The sequence below is a fragment of the Myotis yumanensis genome, unplaced genomic scaffold (genome assembly GCF_028538775.1).
Source record: "Myotis yumanensis isolate MYYU_CA2020_CCGP unplaced genomic scaffold, mMyoYum1.0.hap1 SCAF_8, whole genome shotgun sequence".
NCBI classification, from domain to species: Eukaryota; Metazoa; Chordata; class Mammalia; order Chiroptera; family Vespertilionidae; genus Myotis; species Myotis yumanensis.
The window spans coordinates 53,649,286-53,666,819 of NW_027223759.1; the positions used below are offsets into that span (position 1 = coordinate 53,649,286).

The following is a 17,534-nucleotide window of genomic DNA, read 5'->3' on the forward strand; positions in this document are numbered from 1 at the left end:
ATTGCAAAATAACCAATAGAATTCAGTTTATTTGCTATGTTTGGAAACTAAAAGAAACAAAAAGTGTTTTTTAAATTAAATGCTTTTGTGCAACCTGAAAAGTCCTTTTAAAAGGCCAGATAATTATTGCACTGTCACAGTATTTAAAAAGAAAACCAATTACAGAGCAAGTGCATTCCAGCACTACCAAAGACCCCATATAACAGAAAAATCACTAACAACCGCATTGAAAATGTACAACAGCAATGTCTTGTCAACACTTCTGTACAGAGCACAGACATGACAGCTAAAACAGACAGAAGAAAAGATGCTTTTGACAGCCAGTGTGTGTGAATGATTCTTTGAGTCAGATGGCAGCAACAAGTTACCAACTAAGAGATCTGCATGACAACTAACCATCCATCTGTATCAAACACCATCTGGCCAAGATGACTCTGGCTTCTGTGTATTTGACACTCCTTCCAATTCTAAAGACTAGCAAAACAAGTGGTCTACCAGCATCTAAAGAGGCAAAACAGGTTCTCAGGTACTTGTATTATAATGCACATTGTATTCTTTCTTAGTGTTCAAAAGCAAAAGTTAAAACAATGGTGATCGCATATAGTACATATCTTAAATTTATTAAAAAATGGCTGGCCATACATACTCTCAACTATCATAAATCAAAAGCTTGTCTTAAGAAATGTCCCTTTGTCAAAAAAAAAAAACAAGAAATGTCCCTTTATCTAGGCAAAATTTGAATCTATCTTCAAAACTATGGCAGCATATTCTCCATAATTTTAGACATATAGCTGCATAACTTTTTATGAGTTTCATAAATATTAAAATAGAGTTCTATAAATTAAATTTTTTCTATGCTGACACTGAAAATTCTCATTTTTCATATTTCCCAAAGCACTTATTTCTAGATGAAGAAAAAAAGTCTAGTGTCCTTATGTCATCTATAATACTCTAAATAGATCAAACATAAGTTATCTCTTCTTGAACATAATCTCTTCTCATCCTCAAGAACTATCTCAACATTCTGAAAAATACCATTGTTTCCTCCAAGTATAAAAAAATAGGAATTTAACAAATGTTGAATGAATTTAAAAAATGTCTCAATTTTATTTATTTATAATTTTTATTTCTTAAAGTATTAAAAAAAGTATTACATATGTCTCCTCCCCCCCTCCCTTGAAAAATAGTCTCAATTTAAAAACCTTTTAAACTGTACCAAGATTAACAAAGAGAACAAAAGCTTTATTGAAGGATTTGCTTGGCTACCACAAATGCTTTCAATAGGGAACTCCAGAGTTCATGAAGGAAGATAATTAAATATTAATTATCCCAATACATAGCACTTTAGACACAAACTAATTGTCATATCTTCACACTTTGGTAAACTAAACATCAACTTCAATTTTAAGTAAAAAAAAAAAAAAAAGATTGTATGGGATTAACAACTCAGGATCCTGGTTTACACAGCTCATTCTTCACCCACTCTCTGCTATATTCTCTTATAACTAGGCAGAAGTCCTGCCCTCACCACTGCCAAGATTTGTCTAGGCTGGAACTACAATTTAACAAATCAGATTATTAGGTGATGGTGTTGCCATCAATTTCACAGCATGTCAAATGATAAAGTAAGACAAACTATTTTTATTTTATAGTTCTGTGTTTTGGTCCTGGTTAATTTACTTAGTCTCTCTGAGCCTTGGTTTCTTTCTCTTTGGAAATGAAAATAATATTTACCTGAAGCACTGAGAGTGCATGTATAAAACATCTGGCACATAATAAGCTCCTTGTAAACATTAATTCCTTTCCTTTAATAGTGAGTAAGGTATCTACATAATATCTATTATCATAGCCCAGTGATGGCAAACCTATGACACACGTGTCACCTCTGAACTCATTTTTTTGGTTGATTTTTTTTTTGTTAAATGGCATTTAAATATATAAAATAAATATCAAAAATATAAATCTTTGTTTTACTATGGTTGCAAATATCAAAAAATTTCTATATGTGACACGGCACCAGAGTTAAGTTAGGGTTTTTCAAAATGCTGACACGCTGAGCTCAAAAGGTTCGCCATCACTGTCATAGCCTATAGTACACACATCCATTAACTAAAGCTCTGATTACCAATGAATACTGGCAATTTGTCACCAGACTTACCACACAACCACCCTATGCTCTAAGCCAGTTTTTTTCAGTCTTTCTTCTAGATCATTGTAACCTATAACTCAGAAGTTTCTTTTTGAGAAATCAGAGTGGTATCTCCATTGAATCAAAAACATTCTGTCAAGCAAAAACTCTGGTTGTTCAAAGCTTACAAAGAAGGTTCATAAAGCTTATAAAAATAGGCTAAAATGATTAAGGAATAATTAATGGCTGTTGATAATACAAAAATAGCATGTTTATTGAAAAAATGCAAACAACAAAATGTCCACCATCACCATCACAACAAAAAGCCAGATATGTACAAAGTAAAAAGTGGCAGCCTCTTCCTTTTATTTGCTTTCCATTCCTCCTCAGAAGCAATTACTACTGACATTTTGGTATGTACCCTTTCAGAACTTCTGTGTACATGTATGTATATCTCACTTTTAAAAAATGCAAATTGTTCTGTAATCAAATTTTTCAACACCTCATTATCCTCATATGATCATTTCACTGAATACTTACTATGCAACAAAATCAGAGAGCTATATATTCTTTATATCTCATTTATTCCTTACACTAATCTTCTGAGGAAGTTACAGATGAGAAAACGGAGGCACAAAGAGGTATAAAATAACATGCCCAAAGTTTCTAAGTAGGTAGTAGAGATGGGATTTGAATCTAGGTTTGCCTGACCAAGCCCCTAAATAACCACTATGGCATATCATGTGAGTATATCTAGCTCTACTGAGGCCCTCTGTTTGCCATATACTTTTCCCTTAGACCAGCGTTTCTCAACCTGTGGGTCGTGACCACTTTGGGGGTCGAACGACCCTTTCACAAGGGTTGCCTAAGACCATCGGAAAACACATATATAATTACATATTGTTTTTGTGATTAATCACTATGCTTTAATTATGTTCAATTTGTAACAATGAAAATACATCCTGCATATCAGATATTTACATTATGATTCATAACAGTAGCAAAATTACAGTTATGAAGTAGCAACGAAAATAATTTTATGGTTGGGGGTCACTACAACATGAGGAACTGTATTAAAGGGTCACGGCATTAGGAAGGTTGAGAACCACTGCCTTAGACAATCTCATCCCCAGTGGCTGGTTATATGCAAGACTCAAATTTCTCCTTCTAGTCCAGACTTCTCCTCTGGCCTCCAGATCTATGTGGTCAAGTGCTACTAGAAAAGCATTTCAAATTTTACTTATTCAAAATTAATGATTACCTTCCCTCCAACCACCTCACTGTTCCCCCACCCCACCCTGCTGCCTGTAAAATTAGGTCCTTTGCTAGTATTCCTTCTTTCAGTATCTGGCAACACTGTCTATCCAGAAAGCTATAACTATACTTGACATCTACACTTGTTCTATAGCCAATCCATTACTGTCAATTTTAATCTTAAATATTTCTCCAATCTATCCTTTTTTTCACCTTCAATGTAGCCATCACAGTTCAAGCCATCACAACTTTAACAAACTACTGCAATGGCCTACCTATTCTCCTTAAATCTATCAGTCAATACATTCTCTTTACACTAGTTACTGTGTTCTTTGCAAAATGCAAATCTAACCATAATACCAAATCTCCCCCTCCCATCCCCAAATCTTAAATGGTTTCCTATTGCTCTTAGAATAAAGAACCAAAAGTTCTCAATATGGCCTCTAAGCCTCTACATAGTCTTGCCCCTGGCTCTTCTCACTGCACTATTTCCCTTATATTTTCAGTTCTTTTAGGCCAATGGGTCTTTATAACACAGGTCCTTATACCCAGAAAGCAACACCCTCCTCAACCCAGCCCTTTCAAAAATCACTTCATAAAGATTATCTTCTCGGACCTCTTAGACTAGGTGAAGTAGACAATCTAATAACAGTTTCTTCCTGATACTTATCAGACTTTGAAACTTTACATTTCTGAGATTGACTAGTCTCTGCTTTGCTAGACTGTGCCATCATTCCACAAAGCAGGGAGCGTGTCTGCTTATCATTGCAGACCCAATACTTACAGCAGTTTGTTATATTAAGTAAGGTGCTCAAAATAGGTTTGAATAAATATCAGAATTTTAATTTTTCTAATTATTAGTGGATCTTCTTGAACCTAGCATAACTGTCTAAAAGTTTTGACAGGACATATTTCTGGAAATAAAAACCTGGAACAAAGGATACATTTTAAATTCTGATAGGTACAAATGAGTCTATGGCAAAGTACTAACAGTACAATAGAAGAAGTGAGGCTTTGATTAGAAACAGCCAGAAGCACCCTTATTCTAGTATCAGTAGTTTCAGTAGAAAAAACATATGGAACGAACTGCTCTGTTCCCACCAATACTTTACAGAGAGAAATATGTTTTTTGGGAACACAGAAGGGAAAAAAAAGGGTGGTAAACAATGAGATAATTTACTTCTTAAGTAAAAGTAAAGGCATTAAAAAAATAAAATAGTACCTACAATAAAGGCATTTTATGCTTTCATGCAATCCTTTTAAAACACGTTTTATAAACTTTTAGAGGTAACATAAGCCTTCTGGCCAAGATAACATTTCAGATGGGCCAAGACCAGCTCTAGAGAAAAATAATCTGAGAAGATAGTCCTTAAGAATTTACATTGTCAGAAAAACAGTTTTGGATCTGTAATTTAAGATAAAAAGAGCATAGTCAAATTTAGTCTTATTTGAGGTCTTTACCTTAGACCAGTGGTCGGCAAACTGCGGCTCGTGAGCCACACGTGGCTCTTTGGCCCCTTGAGTGTGGCTCTTCCACAAAATACCACGTGTGGGTGCACACGTACAGTGCGATTGAAACTTCGTGGCTCATGCGCAGAAGTCGGTATTTTGTGGAAGAGCCACACTCAAGGGGCCAAAGAGCCGCAGTTTGCCGACCACTGGTTAGTATCTTTCACCTTTCTTATGAGTACAAAGAAAAATCAATTTACAACACAGCACCTGAACTATCTTAGAATTATGATTTCTTTCTTTCTATAAGACGTTGATTTTTCTCTTTTAATCAAGAACTGGGCAGGAAGAGACAAAGTCACTTTATTCTATATTTTTCTTCTTAACAAGGAGAGTTATATTTTCTGATTGCATAATACAAAGGATCCTGGAACAAGCAGATCAGTTATAGAAAGTTTTCTGTAACATAATCATATGTGAATATGGTAATCTGACTTTTAAATGGCAGTGTTAAAATTTTCAGATGTTTTTATTACGTTATTACTGATTCTTCTCTTAGAAAGTTGGTTAAAAAATAGAAGGTACTTAACTCTTTATTAAATATATTTGTTTTCTACCATAGAACAGTGGCAGAAATGGACAAGCGAGTAACTTAATAAAACTTACTACGTATTTAATTCCACATTATGGAATCCTGTGATATTGGAAACTCTCCAGGCAAATTTAGCTTAGTCAGCCATAAGATGTGTGGCAAAACTGCTAATTATTTCCCCATATACATTCTCATTCTCTTTTTTAGTAATATAAACTATTATCTTGGCATATGGTCATCCAGCTAGGGAATATATTTACCAGCCTTCCCCACTACGAGGTGTGACCACGTAACTAGGTGCTAACTAACAGCATGTGAACAGAAGTAACCTGTACAAATTCTGGACCATCTCTTTCTTTCTCACCCCGACCCCCAAGCACACTGGCAGGTAATAGTAACATATAGAGCAGCCACTGTGATTCCAGAGACACAAACCACATTTTAAGGATTCTCAATCTGCCTACCAGCCCTGGTTACTCAACTCTGGATTGTTATCTGAGCAAGAAATAAACTTCATATTTTCTTTATTGATTAAGGTATTACATATGTGTCCTTATTCCCCCATTGCCCCCCCCCCCCCCCCCCCCCCCCCGCTCATGCCCTCACCCCCCTGGTGTCTGTGTCCATTGGTTAGGCTTATATGCACGCATACAAGTCCTTTGGTTGATCTCTCCCCCTTACCCCCACTCTCCCCTATCTTCCGTCTGAGGTTTGATGGTCTGATCGATGCTTCTCTGTCCCTGGATCTGTATTTGTTCATCAGTTTATGCTGTTCATTATATTCCACAAATGAGTGAGATCATGTGATATTTATCTTTCTCTGACTGACTTATTTCACTTAGCATAATGCTCTCCAGGTCCATCCATGCTGTTGCAATGGTAGGAGTTCCTTCCGTTTTACAGCAGCGTAGTATTCCATTGTGTAGATACACCAAACTTCTATCTGATTTAGCCACAATATTTCTTGGTCTCTCCGTAACAACAGCTTATCCTCTACAATAACTAATTCAGAGGCCAAGCCAACTCTATCACTGCCCTATGTAATAGTCTCTTCTCTTATTCTGTAAGTGTATTAGAATTGTCTATGTCAGGGGCTATTGTGATTTAAACATTCCTCTTTTTTGTAAGTCAGAAAACCTCTTAGTGCAGATACATATGAATGCTTACACAAAGAAAAAAGAAGAATAAGCAATATTAGACAGTGAACCCTCTAAGTCAGCAGTTCTCAACCTGTGGGTCGCAACCCCTTTGGCGGTCGAATGACCCTTTCACAGGGGACGCCTAAGACCATCCTGCATATCAGATATTTACATTACGATTCATAACAGTAGCAACATTACAGTTATGAAGTAGCAACGAAAATAATTTTATGGTTGGGTCACAACATGAGGAACTGTATTTAAAGGGCCAGAAGGTTGAGAACCACTGCTTTAAGTGCATGCTCTATGTTTTATTTATTTTTGAATCCCAGGCATTTATTATGTGCCTGGCACATCCTAAATTGTTTTTAGGACGAATGAAAGAAATATTAACAGCTTTATATTCTACCCTTTTTTGGTAAGAGATGTATAGATCACAAAATAAGAATTCATCCAAGAAAAGAGGAGACTATATTAGGGTCATAGCAAGAGGAAGAAAACAGTTTGAAAGCCTGAAACGGGCTATGATTTACCCAGGTTATTATACTGAATATGAACTTTAGAGTCACATAAACCTAGTTTCGGTATAGATTCTGCCACTTAGGTTGAAAAACTAACTTTATTGAGTATCAGTTTCATCTGAAAATGGGCTCACAATGCTGACATTGTAGGGCTAAGAGGGTTTACATATAAATTTAAAGTATGTAACAATTTATTAGACACTTAGACAGGAGGTTCTAAGACAAACAATTTAAAGGCATAGTGGCAGGACTGCCTAGGCACAACAATAGAAAATCTGGGATAGAAAAGAGAAAAACAGTATTTAGGGGTCAGGGAATGTAAATATACTTGATGATCAACAGTAGTATGAGGGATCATCCTTTAAAACTTGTGAGGTAATTTAGGATACATAAAAAGGCAACTTATAAAACTCTTCACTCCTTTGAAATGGTGTAAGTGAGAATAAAGAACGGATATATAAGTTCAGGTCTGACATCAATTTAATGTGCCTTCTAAATGGAAATGAGATATATGAGTCTAGAGCTCAGAGGGCAGGTCTGGAGTAAGATAAATGTGGGAGTCATTCTTATAGGTATCTGAAGCCACAGGAAAAGATGCGATAGCTTATATAAGACTATAAAGTAAAACACACATAAGGGGAGGTAAGGGTGTTCTGACCAGGCCCTTCGGGGGGTGCTCCGGGGCGTTTCCCCCTCGGAGGGGCTCGGCCTGCGGGGTCCCCACAGCAGCTGCGGGCGGACGGGTCGGCCTCCTCCCCTTTACAAAAGCCTCCAAGTCAATCGTCTTTTGTGCCCTTTCCTCAGAAGGAAAAGCATCTCCATCCTTCGCATCGCTGACTTCGGCCTCAGGGTGCCGTCCCCAGCAGCCTGGCACTTCCGTCGGTCCTGGTGCGCCCTCCGTGGAATTGTTCCCACCAGGGGTGTCCGTTATTGCAGTTTGATGACTAATGCCTGCTGCCTAAAGATTGAAGGTCTGAGGCAAGACTTCCCATTACTACTTAATCAAGAGGAACTGAGTTTGAAACATACTCTCTTAAAGAGACTTTGGGAGCAAGAAGTGTTCAGGCAGGTTCCTCTGTCAGACTCAGAGGATGCTGGCCATTGATCTTTCTCCTTATGACTTTTTCTGTCTTCATGAAGAGAAGTCCAAGGGGGAAAAGATTATCACTGGATGCCTGACACATTATTCTCAGCTCTGCTTGCTCAGAACTCTGCCAGGTGAGGAGGGAGACACAGAAAGGGAAGAATGGGTGCAGGATTGCTGACATCTTGGTCACAGGACTTGGTGACCTTTGAGGAAGTGGCAGTGGACTTCTCCCAGGAGGAGTGGGCACTCCTGAACTCTGCTCAGAAAATCCTGTACAGAGATGTGATGATGGAGAACTTTAGGAACCTGGCCTCCGTGGCAGGATATCTCTGCAAATACAGTCTGATCACTGAAGTGGGACAGGAAGCACTGAGGCCAGGGAAGAGAAGAATTCTCCAAGGGGCCTGTTCAGTTTCAGGCTGGGCTACTCAACTTAAATCAAAACATGCAATTCCTATGCAGAATGTTCCTGAGGAAAAAACTTCTAATGGCATAAAAACGGACCAGTGCAAAACCCTGTTGGAGAGAAACTCTGCGAATGCAGTGACTATGGACAAAGACCTTCCCTTAGGGTGCACAAAATCTCATACACTGAGGAGGGAAGCTCAAAATGTGATAAACATGGGAAGGTTTTTACTGGCCCCTTGTCCCTTCAGAAATGTGTGAGACTTCACACTGCAGAGAAACCTATGAATGTAGTGACTGTGGGAAAATATTCATTTTTCACCCTTCCCTTAAGAAACATGTGAGATCACACAGTGGAGAGAAGCCTTATGAATGTAATCATTATGGAAAATTCTTCAGCCAGAGCTCTCATCTTAATGTGCACAAAAGAACTCACACTGGAGAGAAACCCTATGACTGTAAGAAATGTTGCAAGGCTTTCACTGTTCCTTCCTCCCTCCAAAAACATATGAGAACCCACACTGGAGAGAAGTCCTATGAATGCAGCGACTGTGGGAGAGCCTTTATTGATCAGTCATCCCTTAAGAAACATCGACGCTCTCACACTGGAGAGAAACCTTATGAGTGTGATCAATGTGGAAAATCCTTCAGCACGGGCTCTTATCTTATTGTGCACAAGGGAATGCACACTAGAGAGAAAACCTATGAATGTAAAGAATGTGGGAAGGCCTTTAGGAATTCCTCTTGCCTGCGGGTACATGTGAGAACTCACACAGGAGAAAAGCCCTATAAATGTATTCATTGTGGAAAAGCATTTAGCACCAGCACTAACCTTATAATGCACAAGCGAATACACATTGAGCAAAAACTTTAAGAATGAAATGACTACAGACTAGCTGTAAGTGGTCCTTTACACCTCATTCCTTAATCTAGAACTCACACTGGAGAGAAACCTCATTGTGACCAATGGTGAAAGCCTTTAGGCACAACTCTCAACTTACCTTATACAGGGAGCAACCTTGAAATAAACCAAAAGGATGGTGGTCATAGGCTACTGATTATACAGCAAGGACATACAATAGTATTTGGTTGTACCAACCCTGGGTTGCTTGTTTCTGGACTTCATGTAACATGAAAAAAAAAAAAAAAGCTCCAAACTGGATTAAACCACTCTTGTGGGAAGATTCTGTTACAATGGATTTCACTCTCAATTGATAGATCTCATATGTGGCCAGGTTTTATGAATCCTTCAAGTATAGTTGAAAACAATGTATATTCTGTAACTATCAGGTGTAATAGATTTATCTGATAGATAAATTTACTGTTTATTAACTCTGTATCATTACAAACCTTAAAAAAAAAAAAAGCACATAAGGCCTTGAAAAACTCTAATATTTAGAGGCCTGGCGATAGAGAAACCTAACAAGAGAGACTGAGGAAGTGGGGCTCAAGAGGGTATGAGAAAAATCAAACATGGTGCTGGAATGTTAAAGAAAATAGTGTTTAAAGGAAGAGGTAATACAAGAGATACAGTCAGTTATGAAATGAAATGAAGTAGCTCAATATGTATGAACATGAAAGACTATCAATTTTAGGCAAATAAATTATAAAAATGAAATCTGTGGTCAAGCAGATTTTTTTAAATCCAAGTTCTACTAGCTTTATTACTTATTAGTTATGTAGTTATGTGCTTGTGGTCAAGTAATTTCACCTCTCTGCACTTAATTTTCCTCATCTGAAAAATGAAAATATTTCCTTATAAGATTTGTGTGATGATTAAATTTGATGATTGTAAAGCACTCTGACAAACATAGGCCTCACTAAATCTTAGTGATGATGACAATGAAGATAAAAATATTTAAAAAAACTTAAAACCTTTTTCAGATTGGCATGAACCTATTTTTGATAAAACATGATTCACATATTCTAGAAGGATTTATATCAATTTACTAACAATGGTTAGCCCTGAGGAGTGAGAAAGAGGACCATTACTTTATATTCTGTATATCTTGAATTATTTGCATTTTTATCAATATGCATGTGCTGCTTTTATAATATTTTAAAAATCACTTACCTGCCTTGTCTTTGTCTCCCTTATTAATTTGAAATACTCAAATGCATCTGCTTGACAGAATATTCTTGAATGGATGTAGCACATTGACTTCTCAAAGAGGGGCCTCACAGTCTTAAATTGCAGTGAACTAGAAGAAACACTGTGACAAGGACTGGCTTGGTGTGTGAACAGCTAAATGGTAAAAGCCTGTTCAAACTAATGAATGACAGATGGACAGCAATAAAACAGCTAGTAAGAAAATCTAGATTACACCAATTCTATTTTTTTTGTAATAGATTTTTTAAAGGTTGTGGTAAAATATATACAACATAAAATTTGCCATTGTAACCAGTTCTAAGTGTACAGTTCTGTGGCATTAAATATACCCACATTGTTGTGCAACCATCACCACTATCCATCTCCATAACTTTTTCATCTTTCCCAAATGAAATTCTGTACCTGTTAAACACTAACTCTCCATTCTCCTCCCCCAGGCTCTAGAAACCACCCTATTTCTGTCTCTATGAATTAGACTACTCTAGGTATCTCATAAAAGTAGAATCATCTTTTGTTGTGAGTCTTATTTCACTTAACATAATATCTTAAAGGTTCATCTATGTTGTACCATGTGTCAGATTTCCTTCCTTTAAAGGCTGAATAATATTCCATTGTATGTATATATAGCATTTTGTTCATCCAAACATTTTGTTAAGACTAGAGGCCAGATGCACGAAATTCATGCAAAGGGCTTGGCCCTCAAAGCCGCGGCAGCTTGCCTTGGCCCTTGCAGCCCAGGCTTCGTCTGGAAGGTAGTCGGGAATGACGTTCAGAAGGTCGTTCCGCTGTCTGATCTAACTAGCATATTACGCTTTTATTATTATAGATGGTATTACCTTGACTGATTTTGTATGTTAACCATCTTGCATTACAGGAATAAATCTGATTTGGCCAAGGTGTGTAATGTTTGTAATATATGCTGCTGAATTAGATTTCCTAGTATTTTGTTGAGGATTTTTACTCGACATCTGTAAAGGATATTAGTTTAGTTCTCTTGTACTGTTTTTATCTGGCTTTGGTATCAGGGTAATGCTGGCCTCAAAGAATGAGTTAGAAAGTGTTCTATCCTAATCAATTTTTTTTTGGAGAATTCAAAAAGGATTGGTGTTAATTCTTATTTGAAGGTTTGGTAGAATTCATCAATGAAGCATCTGGGTCCTGGACTTCCTTTGTTGGGAATTTTTTGATTACTGTTTCAATCTCTTAGATTTTTTATTTTTCATGATTTAGTCTTGGTAGCTTGAATGTTTTTAGCCATTTGTCCATTTGATCAAGGTTATCCAATTTGCTGGTATGCAACTTTTCCAAAGTTGTCCTGTTGCTTTTCTTATTCTCTTTCTCCTTGGTACCTCTTTCTGCTGTCACTTCAAATATCATCTCTATAAAGACAACTTCCAAAGTTGTATTTCCAACTGGTACCTTATTCCAAAGATCCATATTCCAAATGCCTGCTGATCATCTTCCCCTGGCTCTTGATCCAACATGTGAACTCAAAATATCCAAGCCAAATAAAATAATTTCCTATACTAAAATCAGCATTCTCTACTTCTGTGGCTGCATCAATCTTCCATTCATCCAGGCTAAAAATCTTGGAAGTGCTCAAAATGGTATTTAAAACTTAGGTCTGACTTCAGAGCCTTTGATCTTACCTTCATACTAGTGACCCAGTGTGTGAAGTCACACGAGACCCAGACCCGTGGGGAATCGCGTGAGACCTGGGACCCCAAACCCTGTTGCGCTGTGGGACTTCCCCAAGTCCCGCCGTGCCGCGAGACCCAGAGTCAAGTCCCACAGTGTTGCGGGACCCAGAGTCAAGTTTTGGCCTGCCCGTGTGTCCCTCGCTGCGCATGCAGCTCCGCCCACCCGTGCGTACCTCACCGCGTGCACACCATCCCACCCACCCGTGCACATCTTGCCACGCACTCAGCCCTGCCCACGCATGTGTGCCTCATCACACACGCAGCCCTGCCCACCCACGTGCACCTTGCCGCACACACAGCTTCCTGGTGACCTGTCTTTGGTCGTTACGGCGTTAGGGCCACTGGGTTTTTATAATATAGACTAGAGGCCTGATGCACAAAATTCGTGCAAGAGTAGGCCTTCCTTCCCCCAGCTGCCGGCACTGGCTTCCCTCTGGCATCCGGGACCCGGGCTTCCCTCTGGCTGCCGGCAGGCACCTGGAACCCAGGCTTCCCTCACAGCCCCAGCTTCATCCGGAAGGTTGTCTGGAAGAATGTCCAGTCTAATTAGCATATTACACTTTTATTATTATAGATAGAAGTTTGAGAACTTGTTACTAAGGACTATAAGTAAGAAATAACTAGCTTGCTTTACTTTAAATTTCAATGTCATTTCTGGGAGTAGATACATGAGGAGAAGTTAGTGATTTACATTTGGTACTTTTGATTCTGTAAGTTCAAAAACAATAAATGTTTCATAAAATAAAATCCCAAGAAATGTCAAAAGAAAGCATGTGTTTTCACACGTTTTAGAAAAAGTTAAAAATAAATGAGATTTAAAGTATAAAACCCAATGTCAGAACTCTTATTTCTTTGTATTACAGGCATACTTTGTTTTATTGCACTTTGCTTTATTGTGCTTCATAGATATTTCCTTTTCATCAGCACTGAGCCAAGACTCTCTACCAGTGAAAAGATTATGACTTGCTGAAGGTTCAGATGAATTTACTGAATAAATCTGATGTACGACACTGCGTAAGTTTAAGGTATATAGCATGTTATTTTGATATATGTATCCTATATAATAAAGAACTAATATGCAAATGGTCATCACATCCTCACACCATCACGCAGTAATGGCTCAGACACTCAACACTGGGGAGAGAGGAATGGGGACCAGCCAGGCACAAATGAGCTCGCGAGAGAGGAATGGGGACCAGCCAGGCACAAATGAGCTAGTGAGAGAGGAATGGGGACCAGCCAGGCTGCGGCCCGGGAGAGGGACAAGCCGCCTGCCCTGCGGTCCTGGGCGCCAGTGGCTATGCCTGCGGCCCGAGAGAGGGACAAGCCCCCGCCTCACAGTCCCAGGTGCCTGTGGCTATGGCGCAGGCGAAGCCGCCCGCCCACGGTCCCCTGCAGCCGGCCCGGGTCCTGGGTGCCTGCAGTCAGCCAGAGGGAGAAAAGCCCAGGTCCTGGGTGCCTGCGACTGGCCGGAGGAGGGAATCCTGGGTCCCGGGTGCAGGGCAAGACAAAGGCGGTTAGGGGCAATCAGGCCAGCAGGGGAGCAGTTAGGGGCGATCAGGCAGGCAGGCAGAGGTGGTTAGGGGCGGTCAGGCAGGCAGGCGAGAGGTTAGGAGCCAGCGGTCCGGGATTGCGAGAGGCAATCAGACATCCCCTGAGGGGTCCCGGATTGGAGAGGGTGCAGGCTGGGCTGAGGAACCTCCCCCCAGCCCCGTGCACAAATTTCGTGCACCGGGCCTCTAGTATACTATAATATAATAAACATTGTAGTGTTATCACATTACATAATTATAGTAAAATGTTATTGTCTATATTCATTTTATTGTTCATTAGATCTCTGTCTTATTTACTACTTGTTTGTACCCTTATTTGCCACATGTTTGTACCTTAAACACCATCAATCTTATTTCCCTCCCCCACGCCATCCCCTGGTTACCACCATTTAAATGTTTTTTATAAGTCTGACTTTTTAGATTTTACATATAAGTGATACATGATAACCCTTCTAATTTCTGGCCACCACCACCTCCGATATGCAAACTTATTTTCATTTGCAGTTATTTTTTTCCCTTTTGTTCCCTCCAGTACCCAGAGGAATAGATGTTTCTCCTCTTGTTCATAGTAAATTCCTTAACCTATTCCTGACCAATGGGTTGGCCTCATTTCCTTCCTCTTACCATTTGGTCCTTTAACCATTTCCTTACCCTATACATTCTAATTAAGAAATGTTATCCACATTCAAGGCTATAATAAAACCTGTTATTCTATTTTATTTATTTTTTATATTTTTATTGATTTCAGAGAGGAAGGGAGAGGGAGAGAGAGAATCATCAATGATGAGAATCATTGATCGGCTGCCTCCTGCACGCACCCTACTGAGGATGGAGCCCGCAACCCAGGCATATGCCTTTGACCAGAATCGAACCCTTGACCCTTCAGTCCGCAGATCAACGCTCTATCCACTGAGCCAAGCCGGCTAGGGCAAACCTGTTATTCTATACTCTGCATCTACAATCTCCAAATCAGAACTCTACACAGGCTTCTAGATCCGTATTTGCAAACATCTACTAAACACTCCACCTGCATGCCCCATAGATAACTAAACCTAACAACTAAAACCGAATTAGACATCATATTTCTCTATCTCCAAATTTGCACTTCTTCTCATTATTGGTTTCAGTTATCAGCACCACCATTAACCCAGTTTCTATTTGGTTATCATTCTAGAATCCAGGCTGTCAACCTTAGAAGTAGCCTGCATTCAGGTGTCACCTGCTTTCCATTCTTTATCTCCTACATAAATCTTAGATCTCTTTTCCAATTCATTCCTAATACTTAATTTAACTCCTTATTTTGATTGCTTGAAATGGATGTCATTCATTTTTTCTTTTAAAAACTGAAGTATAACATAATTATATATTAAAAGTACATAAAGGTCAACTTGATGGTTGCCACTTACTTTTAAATTCCTGGCTCTTAGAACATTGCTTAGCACTGATATGTTTGTTGAGCTGAATTCCATATTGTTCTCTATCCTATCTTCTATCCCACAGTCTTTTATATAACTATATACTAGACTTTTCTAAAGCATATATTAATCCTTCAGTAAATTCTGACTGAATAAGAATAAAGTACAAACTACTTAGTCATATTAATCACTGAGCCATAATATACCTTCACAACTTCTTTTAGGAATCATAGGATCACCTTATAGTATACTGTGTATAGAGGTAATTTTACAAAGCTGAAACTTCTGGTAAGTCCTTAAATATTTCACTGAGATAGTCTATTTTTCTGTTATAGTTAAAGATGGAAGACTATTATAAATTAAAAACAAATTAGTTCTAGGATATTTAAAAATTTTTACTGTTTTCCTGTTTGCCAAATAACAATGTAAAAATAAAACAAAACATGCCCGGCCAGCGTGGCTCAGTGGTTGAGCACTAACCTATGAACAATGAGGTCATGGTTCCATTCCCGATCAGGGCACATGCCTGGGTTGAGGGCTCAATCTTCAGTGTGGGGGATGCAGGAGGCAGCCAATCAATGATTCTCTGTCATCACTGATGTTACTATCTCTCCCTCTCCCTTGATCTCTGAAATCAATAAAAATATATAAAAACAAAACAAAACACAAAACTAAGACAGTGATACTTCTTTCAGTTCATGATTTTATGTAAAAACTATGAAACTAATATAAAATATTGAATGTCAATTGTAATTGAAAAAGAAATTATGAACGACCATTTGTGATATTTTCTTTATACAATCACCTTTAAATGAATTCTTCCCACAGGTCACATAAAAATCTCAGATTATATCCATTAATATATCCCCATGTTTCAGTACTTATAGTTCTTCAAGACAGTTTCTAACAATATAGTATTTTTTCAATAGCAAAAGACTCTCAAATTCCATTTACCAGGATAAATAACTTTGAAAACCAAAACCATATACCTTTTGCTGTAGTTCTTTTACTGCAGAATCTCTATCCATGCATGCCTGTCGGTAGGCTTCATAAGCTTTATTGAGTTGCTCACCAATGTTTTTATCCATTCCTCTCTGTCCTGTAGCATCACTATAAAGGATGGAGTAAATGACAGGTCTGGAAAATAACCAGAACAATTTATCGCTATTAAGTTAGATAAATCTCATTTTAAAAATGCGTCTTTAAAGACAGTTCTATATGGTCTATCATGAACATTATAGCATCAAGTACTATAAAGGTTTATAAAGGCATAAAAGTCTCATCTTAAATCCTAATAAGAAATACTTAACTTCTACATTTTTAAAAATATTATTTACTAATGTTTAAGAGGCAAGCATGGTTCCAGTTCATAAAAATGCTACTTTGAAAACAGTAAAGTGCAACCTAAAAATGGAGAAATATAAAAGGCCATTTTGTTATTAATACTTTATAGAAATGCATAACAGAATTAACAACATGGGAAGAGATTTCTTTTTACTAAATGGACAGTTACTCCCACTTACAAGGTGATTTCTCGCTACACTGAAATTAGAGCAAAATTAAATACACAATAAATGTTTGTGGATGAAGTTCACACTGTTGTTATCACAGAGCAATTAAGATGTGTGAAAATGCTCTTATTTTAGCACAAAATCTAGGGAGAACTGCTGTTGGATTGTGTATTTAAAAAGAAAAATCACATTCCTTCAAGTACTGCCCCCACTCCATATTAGTTTTCCAACTTCCCTGCTGTTTCTGAACTACAGGTGACTTACTCAGTGGAAGTAATTTGGTTTTATCATCTCAATTTGCATAACATCTCTAACCACATACCTTAGCTCTGAGCAGAGAGCCATCCAATAATTCCTCCTGTCCAGCTGTAAAAACCATACCACAGGACCTTTCTTTTAACCCTCTGAAGGCCTCACAGAGTAGACAAAGTTCTCTATCAATTATAGGAGGTATTGGGAGTACCAAGTTATTTAGCTTCTTCTTTTTTTAATTTAAATTCTTTGTTTAAAGTATTACATGTCTCCTTTTCCCCCCGTTGACTTCTCCCCAGCCACTCCCACCTCCCCAGCACATGCCCTCACCCCCCTACTGTCTGTGTCCATTGGTTATGTTTATATGTATGCATACAAGTCCTTTGGTTGATCTCTTATCCCCATCCCCCAAGCCTTC

At 38.3% G+C, this 17,534-nt stretch overlaps 1 protein-coding gene and 1 pseudogene across 8 annotated transcripts in view; one reads left to right on the top strand and one right to left on the bottom strand.

Annotated features, from left to right (window-relative positions):
- The window catches only part of TANK (TRAF family member associated NFKB activator), a 102,164-nt gene that overhangs the window by 46,293 nt on the left and 38,337 nt on the right, over window positions 1-17,534 (bottom strand). For 5 of the 8 annotated variants that reach the window (XM_070422874.1, XM_070422873.1, XM_070422878.1 and 2 more), the window contains exon 2: window positions 16,343-16,490. In XM_070422874.1, the coding sequence (XP_070278975.1) occupies window positions 16,343-16,441 (99 nt within the window). In that variant the 5' untranslated portion in view covers window positions 16,442-16,490. Of the gene's footprint in view, window positions 1-10,649; window positions 10,806-16,342; window positions 16,491-17,534 lie in introns of those variants that run through there. The other 3 variants (XM_070422875.1, XM_070422877.1, XM_070422879.1) reach the window with 2 other exon arrangements.
- On the top strand, window positions 8,315-9,449 carry LOC139015671 (zinc finger protein 177-like; annotated as a pseudogene).